Source organism: Microtus oregoni, unplaced genomic scaffold, assembly GCF_018167655.1.
Source record: "Microtus oregoni isolate MIOR12 unplaced genomic scaffold, Mior012 000018F_ref0000195, whole genome shotgun sequence".
Taxonomy (NCBI): Eukaryota; Metazoa; Chordata; class Mammalia; order Rodentia; family Cricetidae; genus Microtus; species Microtus oregoni.
The window spans coordinates 11,736,083-11,749,390 of NW_024543077.1; the positions used below are offsets into that span (position 1 = coordinate 11,736,083).

General features: G+C 38.8%; 1 protein-coding gene across 1 annotated transcript in view; it reads right to left on the reverse strand.

Moving 5' to 3' along the window:
* LOC121459013 (semaphorin-3A) overlaps window positions 1-13,308 on the reverse strand; it is a 307,174-nt gene that overhangs the window by 198,498 nt on the left and 95,368 nt on the right. Inside the window, exon 3 of the mRNA XM_041668475.1 lies at window positions 6,056-6,249. Within this exon, the coding sequence (XP_041524409.1) occupies window positions 6,056-6,167 (112 nt within the window). The 5' untranslated portion in view covers window positions 6,168-6,249. The remainder of the gene's footprint in view (window positions 1-6,055; window positions 6,250-13,308) is intronic.

Sequence of the window (13,308 nt, forward strand, 5' to 3'; positions counted from 1 at the left end):
TTTTAAACACACATATATACACACATTAAACATACTCACACATATACAACTGCCCCACACTAATCTTTTTGCCTGTTATCACTATTTCACTTTTCAGGTTGTTTATCTCTGGCTAATTTCACATTTTATGGATACATTTTTGTGTAATTATCACTTAAATTAAAATGTACTCATTTCTTTCTTACTTACAGCCACTCACTTCTTAGTGGGGAAAGGTGCTACTAAGTTCACCCTGAAGAACATGTCAAAACCTTAGTAAATTCTACCGCCACCGAGGCTCCTGTTTAGTGCATGTCCCATGTCTGTGTTGGCTTTTCCTGGCTTGGCTTTTACACCATTACTCTGTGTGTATTTATCCTAGCAGCCTGCCTGTTCTGGACTAAGGAAAGAGCTGTCACAAATTGCTACTGCCACCTATTAGTGGAAGCCTAGAACTGCAAATCCTGGCAATCCCTGTAAGTAGCACCTTAGAAGTCAAAAAAGGGGTAAAGGCCATTTAGAGTTTCACTTGTTCTAACTTTTGTTTACAACTACTAGGTATCTTTTCCAAATCAGCTTTGACCCGAGCGTTAAACTCAGCCCAGCGCTGATGTAGCTGTGGAGGCTCACATATGACTTGCTGGGTATGGATCACATGACTCTAGACTTCTTTCATGAAGTTTGGTAAGTGTAACTTGTCACGACATAGTATGAGAACTCAGTAAATTAAAATTGCTAGGTAATGATCAACCCCAAATTTGTTTTAAAAGTGGTAGTTTTAGAAGACTTAAATTCAAGGTAAAATTTTAAGAAAGTCTTGAATTTTGACTTAAAAGATCTCTGGAACTGCTATACATGGATGTTTAAATGAGAAAATCTGGGTAAGAAATTAAACCACAAATCTTCTCACCTTTAAAGTTGATGGAATTTTTAAATTATAGGATTTTTAATATATATCTCGAAATATGATACAAAATTTGCTCTATAAGACAGTCGTATATTCATACTAAGAATGTCTACAGCAACTGTTTAAACTTTGTTTTTGTCAAATAGGGATGCAGATAATCATTTCATTTAATTCAGTTCAAATTTATCCCTGAATGGTTGCATACTTGTAAAGTATAAGTTTATGTTTTAGGTACAAATGATCCTAAATTGCACCGTCTGTCAATTATATTGTGACAAATATCAGAAAACAAAGAATACTTGACACCACAGACCTATGTCTATTGAGTTCATTAAATTACTAGAATATTCTTGTTGTTTACACCCAAGACGACAGAGTCAGAAATCACAGTTCCAAGCCATTCAGACTTCAGGCGTAACTATTACAAGTTGTTAGGTTATAGGTGTCTATGAAATGATTTCACAGCCCAGTGGTTTCCTATTTCCTATCGTCTGGATTGCATATTCTCTCACTTCAAAGGTCAACCTGCTTGGCAACTTTAACAGAAAGGCCACAAGTTGGAGCGTTTCAGGAACTTTCCTTTGATGTCACCAGAGTTGAATGACAAGATATGTTTGTGTCTTACAGGATTTCACCATTCATGATGTTTTCAGGACATGCCTCTTGAATTGATTTGTCAAAAGTCTAGTCTTCATCACCTTAAATTCAAAACATCACAATCAAAATATGATTTGGAAGGAAATAATATTTGGTGAGAAAAGATTATTTTAAGTAAGACTAATCAAGCCAAAAACCCAGTAACATGAGGTGACAGTTTGAGAAAACTGTAAAAAGATTTTGTCCCTGTGATCCTGTACATTGGTGTGTGCCTCTGTGTATTGTATATGAACAATTCTATATGCATTTTATCTGTAAGGGGGTTATTAGTGTAAGCTAAATCTCACACCATGCTACTATATACTTAAGAGCTACTTGAAATGTTTTAATAGGATTTACAAGGTCAGATCTTACTCTAATATATACAAATACATATATAAAATACTCCAATACAGTGGCTCTCTGCCTTTCTAATGTTGTGACCCTTTAATACAATTCCTCATGTAAGGGTGAACGCCAATCATACAATTATTGCTGCTATTTCATATCTGTAATTTTGCTGCTGTTGAGAGTCATTTGATCATCTGATCTGCAGGATTCTGGTGTGTGATGCTCAAAGCAGTCAAATCCCTAGGCTGAGAATTACTGCTCTAATATTTATATATTAGATATGTATTTTTCAATATGTCACTTAAAGTAATTTTATCATTAAAATTTAAACTTTTCACACTTTTGATTCTTTATTCAACAGTAAGTGTCAATACCAGATATGAATGGCTTATTTATGGAAGTAGCCACACAACTAGGTCATATATTACTATTTCTCTGGTAAATGTCCTTTCAACTGCATCACAGAAAAAAAGTAAGGTTGGATAAGCCAGCAATCATATTAATTTATTTTAATTTAATCATAACATATAGCGAAACTTTGGAAAATTTTGTTTAAAATTTTAATTAGTGGGGGCTGGAGAGATGGCTCAGTGGTTAAGAGCACAGACTGCTCTTCCAGAGGACCCGGGTTCAATTCCCAGCACCCACATGGCAGCTCACAACTGTCTGAAGATCAGTTCCAGGGGATCTGACACTTCACACCAATGCACATAAAATAAAGTTAAATAAACCATAAAAAAAAAGTTTAAAAAAAAATTTTAATTAGTGAAAATTGACTTCTAATATCATAAAGTTATATACAAATTTTGATTGAACGGATAATCTCACTTTCCCAGTAACTAACCACCTTGATTCTGAGAAGGGAAAAATGTGAGCAGATAAGGAAAAGGTCTTTGAAATTCCCAGCCTTGTACTTAGGTGCTGTTTACTCAGCCCTCCCTCTGAAGAGAAGGTTAAAATCATTGATTTAACCTTTGGATTCACCGGACACTATCATACTGATACTTGCATGTGTCTTTGATTTCTTCTGAATCTCAGGCACATTGCATACTGGAAAAAAAAAAAAAAACTTATGTCGAGGGATGAAACATTTGTTACTTGTTTAAAACTTCCAATACCCCCTGCACACTTCTTGGGATTCACCCAGTTTTTTTTCTGAAGATTCCACTGGACCACACATCCCAAATGAAAGATTGTACGGTTTCTTAGCATTTCATAAGAGGAGTAAAATGTGACTAATTTTGCAGAGGAAGTAGACAATCATGTACGGAATTAAAAATGGTGGGAGGGGTGGAACATTTAGTCAGTTACTGTTGGCGTACTCAAGGAAGGCAAAAGCATCTCTCGCGTGGATGCTTCTTGAGGATAATTTCTATGTGACGTTGAGATTTACAGCCTTCTCACATTTTCTTCCCCCACAAGGATTCTAAATCAGGCTGGTTCAGAGGAGAAGCCAGCATACCCCATTTTTCTAATATTATCACTTCTCCAGATGGTTCTGAAAACATCTATTCAGTTCCTTTTCCTAGAAAGTAGAGGTGCCTTATGAGCTATGTAAGCACATTCATCCCAGAAGCAGCCTTGGTGCTCCCTTCGCTTTAACATATCAAATCTCTTTCATCTCCCACCACGCAGGATGACAAGGAGAAAGCAAGCTCACTGATTGCCTGAAAATTCATCTTGGCAACCTGAGCAAAGAGAGAGTTAATGGTGGATCTTTGAAGACAAGTGACCATGGGAAATTAAGGTTGGCAGGGATTTAACTCTTCATGGGAAATGCTGCAATATTTTTAAGAGCAAGGCAGCAGATATTTTAACTGTGTTTGACATCTAATTAAGTCGGGAAGAAGAAGCAGATTTAAATAAGATCTCTCTTACAGTTAGAGGCAAGGTCTTGACAATTGATTATCAGGCATGTGCTTTGGCAAAACAAGCCTGTGAGGACACACCAGTAAAACGACAGAAGAAAAGGTGCTGGAACCCTGCCTCCTCTTCCTTGCTGTTGTCCACTTCACAGTTTAGTAAAGCAAACTGCCAAGCTCTTGGTCTATGAATAGAATGGTTAGAGAGGTGTAGAGGAGTTTTAGATTTAAAGGAAAACACAAACATTATGATGGATACCATAGCTAACATCTATAAGACTTGTAGAGACAGTACCATATATATATATATATATATATATATATATATATATATATAACAATATCTTGTTAATGTATACAGCCCTCATCAGACAAGTTTAAACATATGTATATAACAAAGAACAGGTTTAGTTCCACTATCTACATGATTTGAATGCATAGACATGACAGGTGCCTCTTCTCTGATTGAGAGTAATTAATGGTAAGGAAATAAAATTCTCACTAAGTAAGGAAATAGAATACATTTTATTTTTATTTAATAGCTATTTGGCAACTAGAAAATTGTTTTTAAGACTATTAGATTCTTAAAATACACTTCATTATTTCAAATTTGCTAATATCAAATTATAGTATGCAACCATTCGGCATCTTAGAAATGCAAACCTGAGAATTACATCTTTTCAAACTAAAGTTGAATAGAAAACTTACGAGGAATATAAACTTGAATAAAATAAGCTATCAATCTAAAGATAACAGGATGGTGTCTCCTCAATAATACAGATCAAAGAACAATAAAATCATAGATTATTTAACATACTATGCAAACAATTTCACTATTTTTATTATACAGAAACAAAGTAAAGACTTGGTGAAATATTTAGTGGATGTTATATGATTTTTCAATACTGATGTACCAATGCAACTGTTTATCTTGCATTGAACCTATATGTATGTAATTAGGTGCTTAATGAAATACTATACTAAAAATAATTTTCTAAGTCAAAGTATTTTATCTTAAGTTGAATTCAAATACACACATTAATAGGTGTTTAATTTTCTCATGCATAGTGTGAAAATTACGCGTCTCTCCTAATTGGTCTCTCAATTCACGATAAAGCACTCAGAAAAGTTGTCCCCTATCATGTGAAAATTAGAAATACATTTTTCTCTATATCAGTCAGTCGTGCACAAAAAGGAAATGTCTCTAGCAATAGCAATACTCATGTACCTTATAAGCTAAATACATAGCAGAGGTAGAAGCTACTCAGAGCCCCACCCCCAACCCAAGAAATCCGAGAATCATAGGAAATCAGCACCTTGGGGAGTTAAACTATACGAGTTAAAACGGTTTAATCTTAAACTTCATTTATTAACACCCGAGAAATACTCCCTGCCACTAAAAGTTTTGTACACACACACACACACACACACACACACTTTAGGAATTGCTTTACCACTACTCTACCCAACAGTCTTTGAAATCTCTCCAAACAAATTCAGAGCAAATATTTTCTTTAAAATTGCCATCTGAAAACAAACACACACACGAATCTGTAACAGAAAAAAAAAATCATGTGACCTAGCAGGGTTTTCGTTTATGAATTTATACTTCTTAAAAAAGAAGTTCAAATAACTAACGGTGTCATTAGAGAATTACATCTCTATAATTCCCACTTAGCTACATATGGAATTAAATATCATTATATTTCAAAGGCTAGTTTTACACCAATTAGGGAAATACAATCTTTTCATCATCATAACACAGTGTGGAAAAACTAGCCTGTTCCCTCCAGTTTATATTCTCTTGGCAAACCATGATCTACTGCTTATGGTGAGCATCTGAGTGTCAGATTTGAACAAACTGAATATTCATGATGGCGATTAACCATTTAGTGCCCGCAACTATGAAGATACTGTTCACTGTAATGGTTATTATAGGTGAGGCATGACTAGCTATAAAAAAAAAAGCATTTTTTTTGCATTAACGGTTCTTTAAAAATATTTTAAATGGAAGTAAAGTGAGAAGAATGAAGGGCACATAGCATGATCAGAAGGTACTCAAATCAGCATGCATGGAGCAGGCACACAGCTCACCGTGATTAAATGTTCTTTGTTTGCTTTTAAGTTGTCACACATCAAACAGAAGGCATGCTTTTTTGTTGTTTAAGAGAAAGTGTTTAAATTTTCACAGAAAATTTTGACCGAATGACACAGGTTTCCCAGGTTAACCTAAAGGTTTGATGTTTAGTGTTGGGAGTTCAAGCAAAGAAAGGAGGGGGCACTATAAATCTAGTCAAATAAAAGAAAAAGAAAGCTTTACCTTTGTACGATAATTTCAGTCTTGGCACATTGTTCTTCCCGTTTGCATAGTTTGCTCTTGCTGTAAGTAATACACCCCAGAAAAGACAGGCAATCCCAGCGAACCAGCCCATGCTGCAGACGCTGGAGGTCCCTGGGCTGCTGCAGCCTTCCTTCCTGTATTGTGCGGCCAGAGAAGTTCAAACAATCTGGAAACTGGAGGTAACAGGTGATTTAGGTCAGTTTCATTCATAAATGCAGACAATCAAGACCTCATGGCAACACTAACGTCTCTTCTTCTGTAACAGTCACGGAATCACAGAAACTTCAAACCCTCAAAAAAAAAAAAAATCGAGCCAGGCTCCGGATAATGAGGCACAACTGTTGTGTGGAAAGAAGAAAAAAAAAAATTAACAAGGGCTGCGGCAGTGGCGCTTAAGAAGCCGTTCCTTTTATCTCAGCTCCGCTGATAGCCGGTGGCAGACTCTAATCCTGCTCCCTCTCTCTGCTTCATTCCGCTCCGAGGAAGCAGAATGAAAGGGAAACAGAGAAAGAGAGAGAGAGAGAAAGAGCAGAGGGGGAGCGAGCAGGCTTGAGCAGCGCGGACTTTTCCTGTGCACAGGCAGGGAAAGATGACACAGGATCCCGCGGACAGGTTTTCCCAACACTCACTAGACGCGCTGACAATGGGAGAAGAGCGAGCTCAACCCACTCCCCTTCCTTCTTGTCACACAACACATGCAAAAAACATCTCGCAGAGATTAGAGCCGGGAGCAGAACCCTCCGGCGTGCCTGGGAGAGGCATGGGGCTATAAATTTACCTCCCGAGGCTAGCGTTGTTTTATAGCCATTTTGGGGAGCAATTGTGATTTAAAAGAAAAAAATCGAATTTGGCTACCTACAGAATTTACAATCCATGCTCATTATTACAGTCTCGGCTGAACTTGTGCTGTGTGTGTGTGTGTGTGAGTGTGTGTGTGTGTGTGTGTGTGTGTGTGTGTGTGTGTGTGTGTCTCCCTCTCATCAGAGTAACTTTAACCAGGGAAGGTTTTAAAGCCTCCTTAGAGATTATTCCCGCCTCCACACAGCCCCCCTTGGGTTCAGCCACCTCCTTCCCCTGCTCTACAAGTATAGTGAAGAAATTCCTTGGAAAGCCTATATAAACGATCAGTTCAAGACAAATAAAGGTCCACTGAGAATTATAAATTACAACAGGGGATTCGCGAAAGGATACTCCAAATCTAAAAGTGGCGGTGGTTTTGAGGCTCCTGGAAGGCAGTGGCCGGGCTGACTCTTCCACCGCCCCGCCTCGCATTAATTAGATCCACTTCCCCAGTGCTGGCTTCAAGGGCAGAGGAAGATGACAAAGTTCACAAAAGTCCCTGCTGAGTGTCAAGGACCAAAATGAAAAGAGAAGCGTGTTCCTGTGTCTCCATGAGCTGGTGAGGGGTAACTCTGTTGTCTGTGGGACACAAGCACGTATTCAGAGTCCTGTTGAACCTCATTAATTCTCTGACAGAAAGGCGTGCTCTCTCTGGCGTATAGATTTTCTTTAACTTTTCTTTCAAGAGTCCTGAAGTCCAATGGTATGATAGGATTTGGGTAAGACTTGTATAAAAGTTAGAAGAGAACACCCTCAACATTTCCCGTAGCCTTCTTTGCTCTCCCTTTTCCACTCCTGCATCTAAAGACTTGAAGCCCAGAAGAGAATTCCTATTCGATGATATGGATGTTCTTCAGCCCAAAAGGGAGGGCCAGTCTCCCAATCAAAAACACAAAGACTGTTGAAAGTGCTCATAAAAGTTATCTAAGCATCGCCATGAAAGCTCTCATACTGTCTATAGACAACATTCTCCCCTGACCCCTTGAATGTAGACTCAGGAAGATTTAAAGGGGGCGGGGTGAGTTGGGGGAGGGGAGAGGGGTCTACACTGCACTAGATGGATTTGTCATAGGGATCTTATTGTATTTGTCAGTTCCTGAAAGCCTATTGATCAGTTAGCATTGTTAAGAATACAAACTCCAAAATCATGTTGATTTTAGTGATCCCATCCTTGTTATCCCGAGCACTTTTCATGCTTTGGCAGGGGATTAAGGTTACAAATGACAAGAGGCTTTCTGTCTGCTTCTATAGACGCTCATCCTGCAAAGGAATTCAGGCCACTTTGGGATTATCTAGAGGGTTCCAATAGCGAATTGCCCCAGCCCAACACCACCGTTAGCACATTTAAGCATTTCCCCTTTCTACTTAATGTATTTTTCAAGGCATTAATATATTTCTAACATGTTTCTTCTGCAGAGCACGAAGGTAAGTTTGTCTTTGTCAGTGTAGAAAAGGATGAATTAAAGTGTATCCATTTTGCCTCTTAAAAGTCTAATCTTGAAAATGCTTGTGTGTTCCATGAAAAATAAAGAATAGTAAGTAAGATTGAGTGAAAAAGAACTCATATTGATCCCAAAGAAAAAACAGTTCTCTAGAACTTGAACACAATGGGGAAGCATTGCAGAATTGTACAGAAGAAATAATTTATACCAAAGTTGATGTCTGAAATTTGATACACAAAGAAGTTCATTCTACAACAGCCCTAGTCTCAAAACGTTGATGCAATTAACTTTGGAAAACATCAAAACCTTTGGGTCTTAGATTTCTGCTCTGATCTCAGCAGACTTTGGCAAGATTGACTACGGTTGTTGTCTTCATTTGTTTTTATATACTTCCCTCCTCCTGAGAGATAATTACCTTTAAGCCCTCTTCTTAGCTAAAGTAGAAGCAAGATTGGAGTGCACCTACCTAGGAGTTTGTCAGAGCCTCAGAGCCGTAAGGACGCAGCTGCAGGTGTGACAATGCGGATTCTGAGTCACTACAACAGAACTTGTGGCCTAAGGCATGGCTTGACCGAACCTGCCGCATGCACCAACAAAACCCTGCTTTTTCCGCATTCATTCCTGCAGCTAAAAGTCAGGAGTACTGTATTGATCTTTCAATGCTGATTTTTAAAGTATGGTGAAATATTCTGTATTTCCCACCCAGTGCCCTATTTCCACTCCACTCAGCCATCCAGCCCTACGTCTTGGGCTACAATGAATTCTGTTTGCAACTGATTTCCCGAAACTTCTCACACTTTCAGCTCTCAACTGCAAGGGCTGCCTGCCACCTGTTCCTTTGCTAGCAGGCTTCCTATGATGACGGTCCTGCGCTTATTTCGCCAAACAACTCAGTGGCTTTTCGCCTCACCCCATTGCAGATTGAGAAAGAGGAGGAGGAATGAAGCTTTTCTGGGTGTTGTACTTGATTTTCCAGAAAAACCGTACTTTCAACTTTACAAGAAGTTAGGTAACTCTTATCTTTTCTTGAAAGACTCCAGAGGCAGCTACAGAGGGTCCTTGTTAAAATATCTTTTGTGGAGAGATGTTTTTCTTAGGTCAAACCAATGTGTCTGTTTTGAAGGGGTCATTCAGAATGGGTAAAATAGACTTGAAGTTAGGACGGATTTGATGGAACAAGGGAATGGTGAGTCTCACTTCGTAGTGATCACTTCCCCCTCAAAATGGACTCATGACCAGGTATTAGCTACTTCTTTAGGGGAAATTACTTAACTAGGGACTAAATAAAAACATCCAAACACACAAATTTTACTATTCTTCCCAAGGTGTTTTTGATTGAGTTCTATTTTTTAAAAATAATTAGCTAGCATCTCTTTTCTGTTTTTCTCTTCTTTAAGAGACTGCTTCATTACTCACTGAGAATCTCATGATCATTGAAGCTGAAGGAAATGCCATAGCTAAACACTGCCCTCCTTGTTCCTGTGTTGAAATTCATTGTTAAAGAATATTTTTTCTAGAACTGGGAATTTGTACTTTCCTTTTTTCAGAGAAAATTGTGTTTGTGAAAAAGAATGCTTCAGAAGATTAGAAATCACCTATTAGTTGGAATGTTTTCCAAACTAAATATTTGGTGTCTTATAAGTTCTGTTCAAAACTGCCCATTACTTAAGAATTACCAGTCATGGATGGGAACCCAGAGTGGTGGGTTAAAAGCAATGCCTCAGAAATTAAGTTACACTTTGCATAATCTGGCCCTTATGAGTGCTTTTAGCATGAGCACCATGCGGGAGCATGAGCAGAAAGAAGGAATTGGTAAAGGCAAAGAGAATTCAGCTCTACAGAGACATTTAACTCCTCCCTCCCTGCCAATAATGCCCTGGGAATACAGATGCAGGAAAAGCAACTTCTCTTCACTCTGGGTTTAATTTGTGACCGTTTGAAAAAGCACTCATTTTGCAAACGGGCTGAAGTAATAAATATTAGATCAAATGCAGAAGGAGATGAGACACTGACCGAGGACTAGATTAACTGTGATTTGAGATTGCCAGAAAACCCAGATAATTAGAGAGGTCAAAAGTCATGGGGAAAATGTGTACTGGGTGACCATCTCGCTCCTTGAGAGGTTGTTCAGTGGGACTAGCAGGTGGGTTTTGTTAGTTTAGTTATTATGCGTGAGGAGGGAAGGAAGAGTTGGCTAGAAAAAAAAGCTGAAGTTAAGGTTTGTGTCGAAATTGCCCGAAGTGTCTAAACCTAGTCTTAGAGAGAAATGTTTGCTTGCTTGTTCTGTTTTCAAAATTATTTTAGGATGTTTTCATTGCCGCAGTCTCTTTATTATCTTAGCCATCATATATTAGCTCTTCAAAATATTTAAAAATGGCATTTCTTTTAACCATTTTGTTTGCCATCCCTCTTGCCTCCTTGCTAGACCATCCGCTCCATGAATGAAGTGTTTCCTAATACGAGCATATTAAAAGCAAGCAGGCAGGACAAATACCTGCCCCCGGTGGTTTTAGTGACTGTCTCCACCTCAGCTGAAAGGGGACAAGAAAGCTTTCCAGTGAGACAGAAGTCCCATTGTTACCAGTGATTAGCAGAGGCTCCCCAGTGAGCTGGAAAACGGGTGCCATCTGCAGAACTCAAATGACAAGGGCAGGCTTGCTCCTGAGAGTTTCAGGATATGAAGTTATGAGCTCTTTGCTTCCAGTAGAGGCACTCAATCTCCTTAAACATTCAAAGTGTAGACGCTGGCAACCCTGACCCAGGCAAAGGAGATGCAGAGAATTTCTCTGCTAGGCTCTGAGCAAAAAGATGCACCTCAGATACGAGCCTGCTTCAATCTTTGTTTGGGGGGAGGGGATGAATTGAAACGTTTTTCACTAGTTTGAGATTGATAAGGACAGGGAACAGAAACTCCTAAACAGATCCAAGCCTTTGCAAAAGGGAGAGTTTGTTATAATGTTTCCCGGGAGTGGTTGCAAAATGGCCGTGCAGCTGTCTTTCCAGAGCCACAGAGTCCCCCAAACTGTAACAGGTAGAAAGGAAACGCTTATGTATGCGTGTCCTTTCCTATTGCATATCGTCGCCAACAAAAAACACCATCTGACCTGTCCCAGGCCTTGCCATGGGTTGGGTGTTGTTTTTGTTTATTTTCTTTTGACCAATGGGCCGAGTTATAACCCAGGGCTCTGTCACTGCCTCACCTACCAGGGCAGCTGCCAGTTTACCCGAGAGATTAAAAAAGACCTTGCTTATTAGTTAGCAGTGTTTTTGTTATTCACAAGGATTTGTGAAGAAAATTCAATTTCCCCTTTTTCTTTAGTGGGTATCCATAAAATTAAAGCCCTGAAAAGAATGTCAATTGACATGGCTTCATTCTCTTTCCCCAGCTGACTCAGGAAGAAACTTAATCCCGTCTCTAGCTTTATACCTCTGCAAGGATTGAGCTGGGAACTCAGGTGAAACCATGACTAGTCTCTGGATTGTTTCTCTTCAAATTTACAGGTGGCTTAAGAGACTTGGGGAGAGAAAAAAAAAACAATAATTTCTAACTGAATTTTATAATTCTTCTTTGTAACAAAAATGATGCCTGCAATGTCCAATTGTTTCCTAACATAGTTTTAATTGTATTATCTCAACTGAGCTTTGCTACTGAACTAATGTATCATGGTAATTGGCATGAACAGCACTAGTTTATTTACGTACTTATGATGTTAAATAATGTGCTTTTTTTTCTCTTATAGAAATATTTTGTTATATTCTGATCAAGTTTAGCCTTCCCCAGTTCCTCTTAGATGCTCCCCACCTGCCCACCTCTCTAACTCCTGGCCTCCTTTCTCTATGGCTTCAAAAACAAACAAAACAGGAAAAAAAATCAACAAAGTAAAAGCATAAGAAACACACACAAACAAACAATTTAAAATGACAATATACAAGCAAAGGCATAATAAGAAAAACATGTCCAAACAAAGCAATAAGATAAAGAAACAAAAATCTACACAACCCCATTAAATTCACTTTGTGTTGACCATCTATTTGCTGGACATGGGGCCTACCCGGAAGTGTGGTTTATGCACCCAGTGGAAGAAACTCTCTGCAATGCGAGAAAACTGATTTTGTCTTCACAAGAAGTTGTCATTGGAGATTGTTTCTGGGCTCGTGATGGGGCCTATGTCCACTTCCCCCTGTCTGCACTGGGAATCCATCTGACGCGAACCTGTGCAGGCCCTGTGAGTGCTGCCACAGCGTGAGGTCACATGTGAGCCAATCCTCGTTTCCTTGGTGTCACCGTTCTTTGTGGCTCCTACAAGATTCCCACCACTTCCTCCCTCTGCACAGCTTGCCAAGTCCTGAGGGGAGAGGTCTGAGGAAGACATCTTGTTTAGGACTTAATGTTCCAAAGTTTCTCACGCTAAGCACTTTGAAATGAGAGGCATAATTCTAATTGTTTAACTTCCATAGACGAGACATAAGACATTTTTGGTAGACTTGTACAACACAGTGACTACAGCTAATAACATGTCACACTTCGAACGCTGTTTAGATAATGGCTATAAATTGTTCTCACCACAAAAATAATAACTCTGGAGTGAAGTGCATAGTAATTAGCTACATTTTCGTCATTCCATAGTGTATTTATGCTTTGGAACATTACAAGGTATATGCTGAAGACAGTCAACTGTATTGAAAATGAAAGTGAGACAGAAGAATCTGTTATTTTTGTAATGTCACATTGACTTTTACATTAACCACTGAAAGTTCCATGATCCCATGAAACCAAATTCAATCCCAAGTGAAAAAAAAAAAATAGAGGAATGCTTGCAAAACTGAATTAATCAAGCTAAACGTGGCAGCCTGTTCCTTGATCTTATGGTGTGAGTTTGTAAGTTCTTCCACAGAACGAACTAGGCACAATTCTGGGCACACTTTTTCATCCTCAACCCAATAACAGAG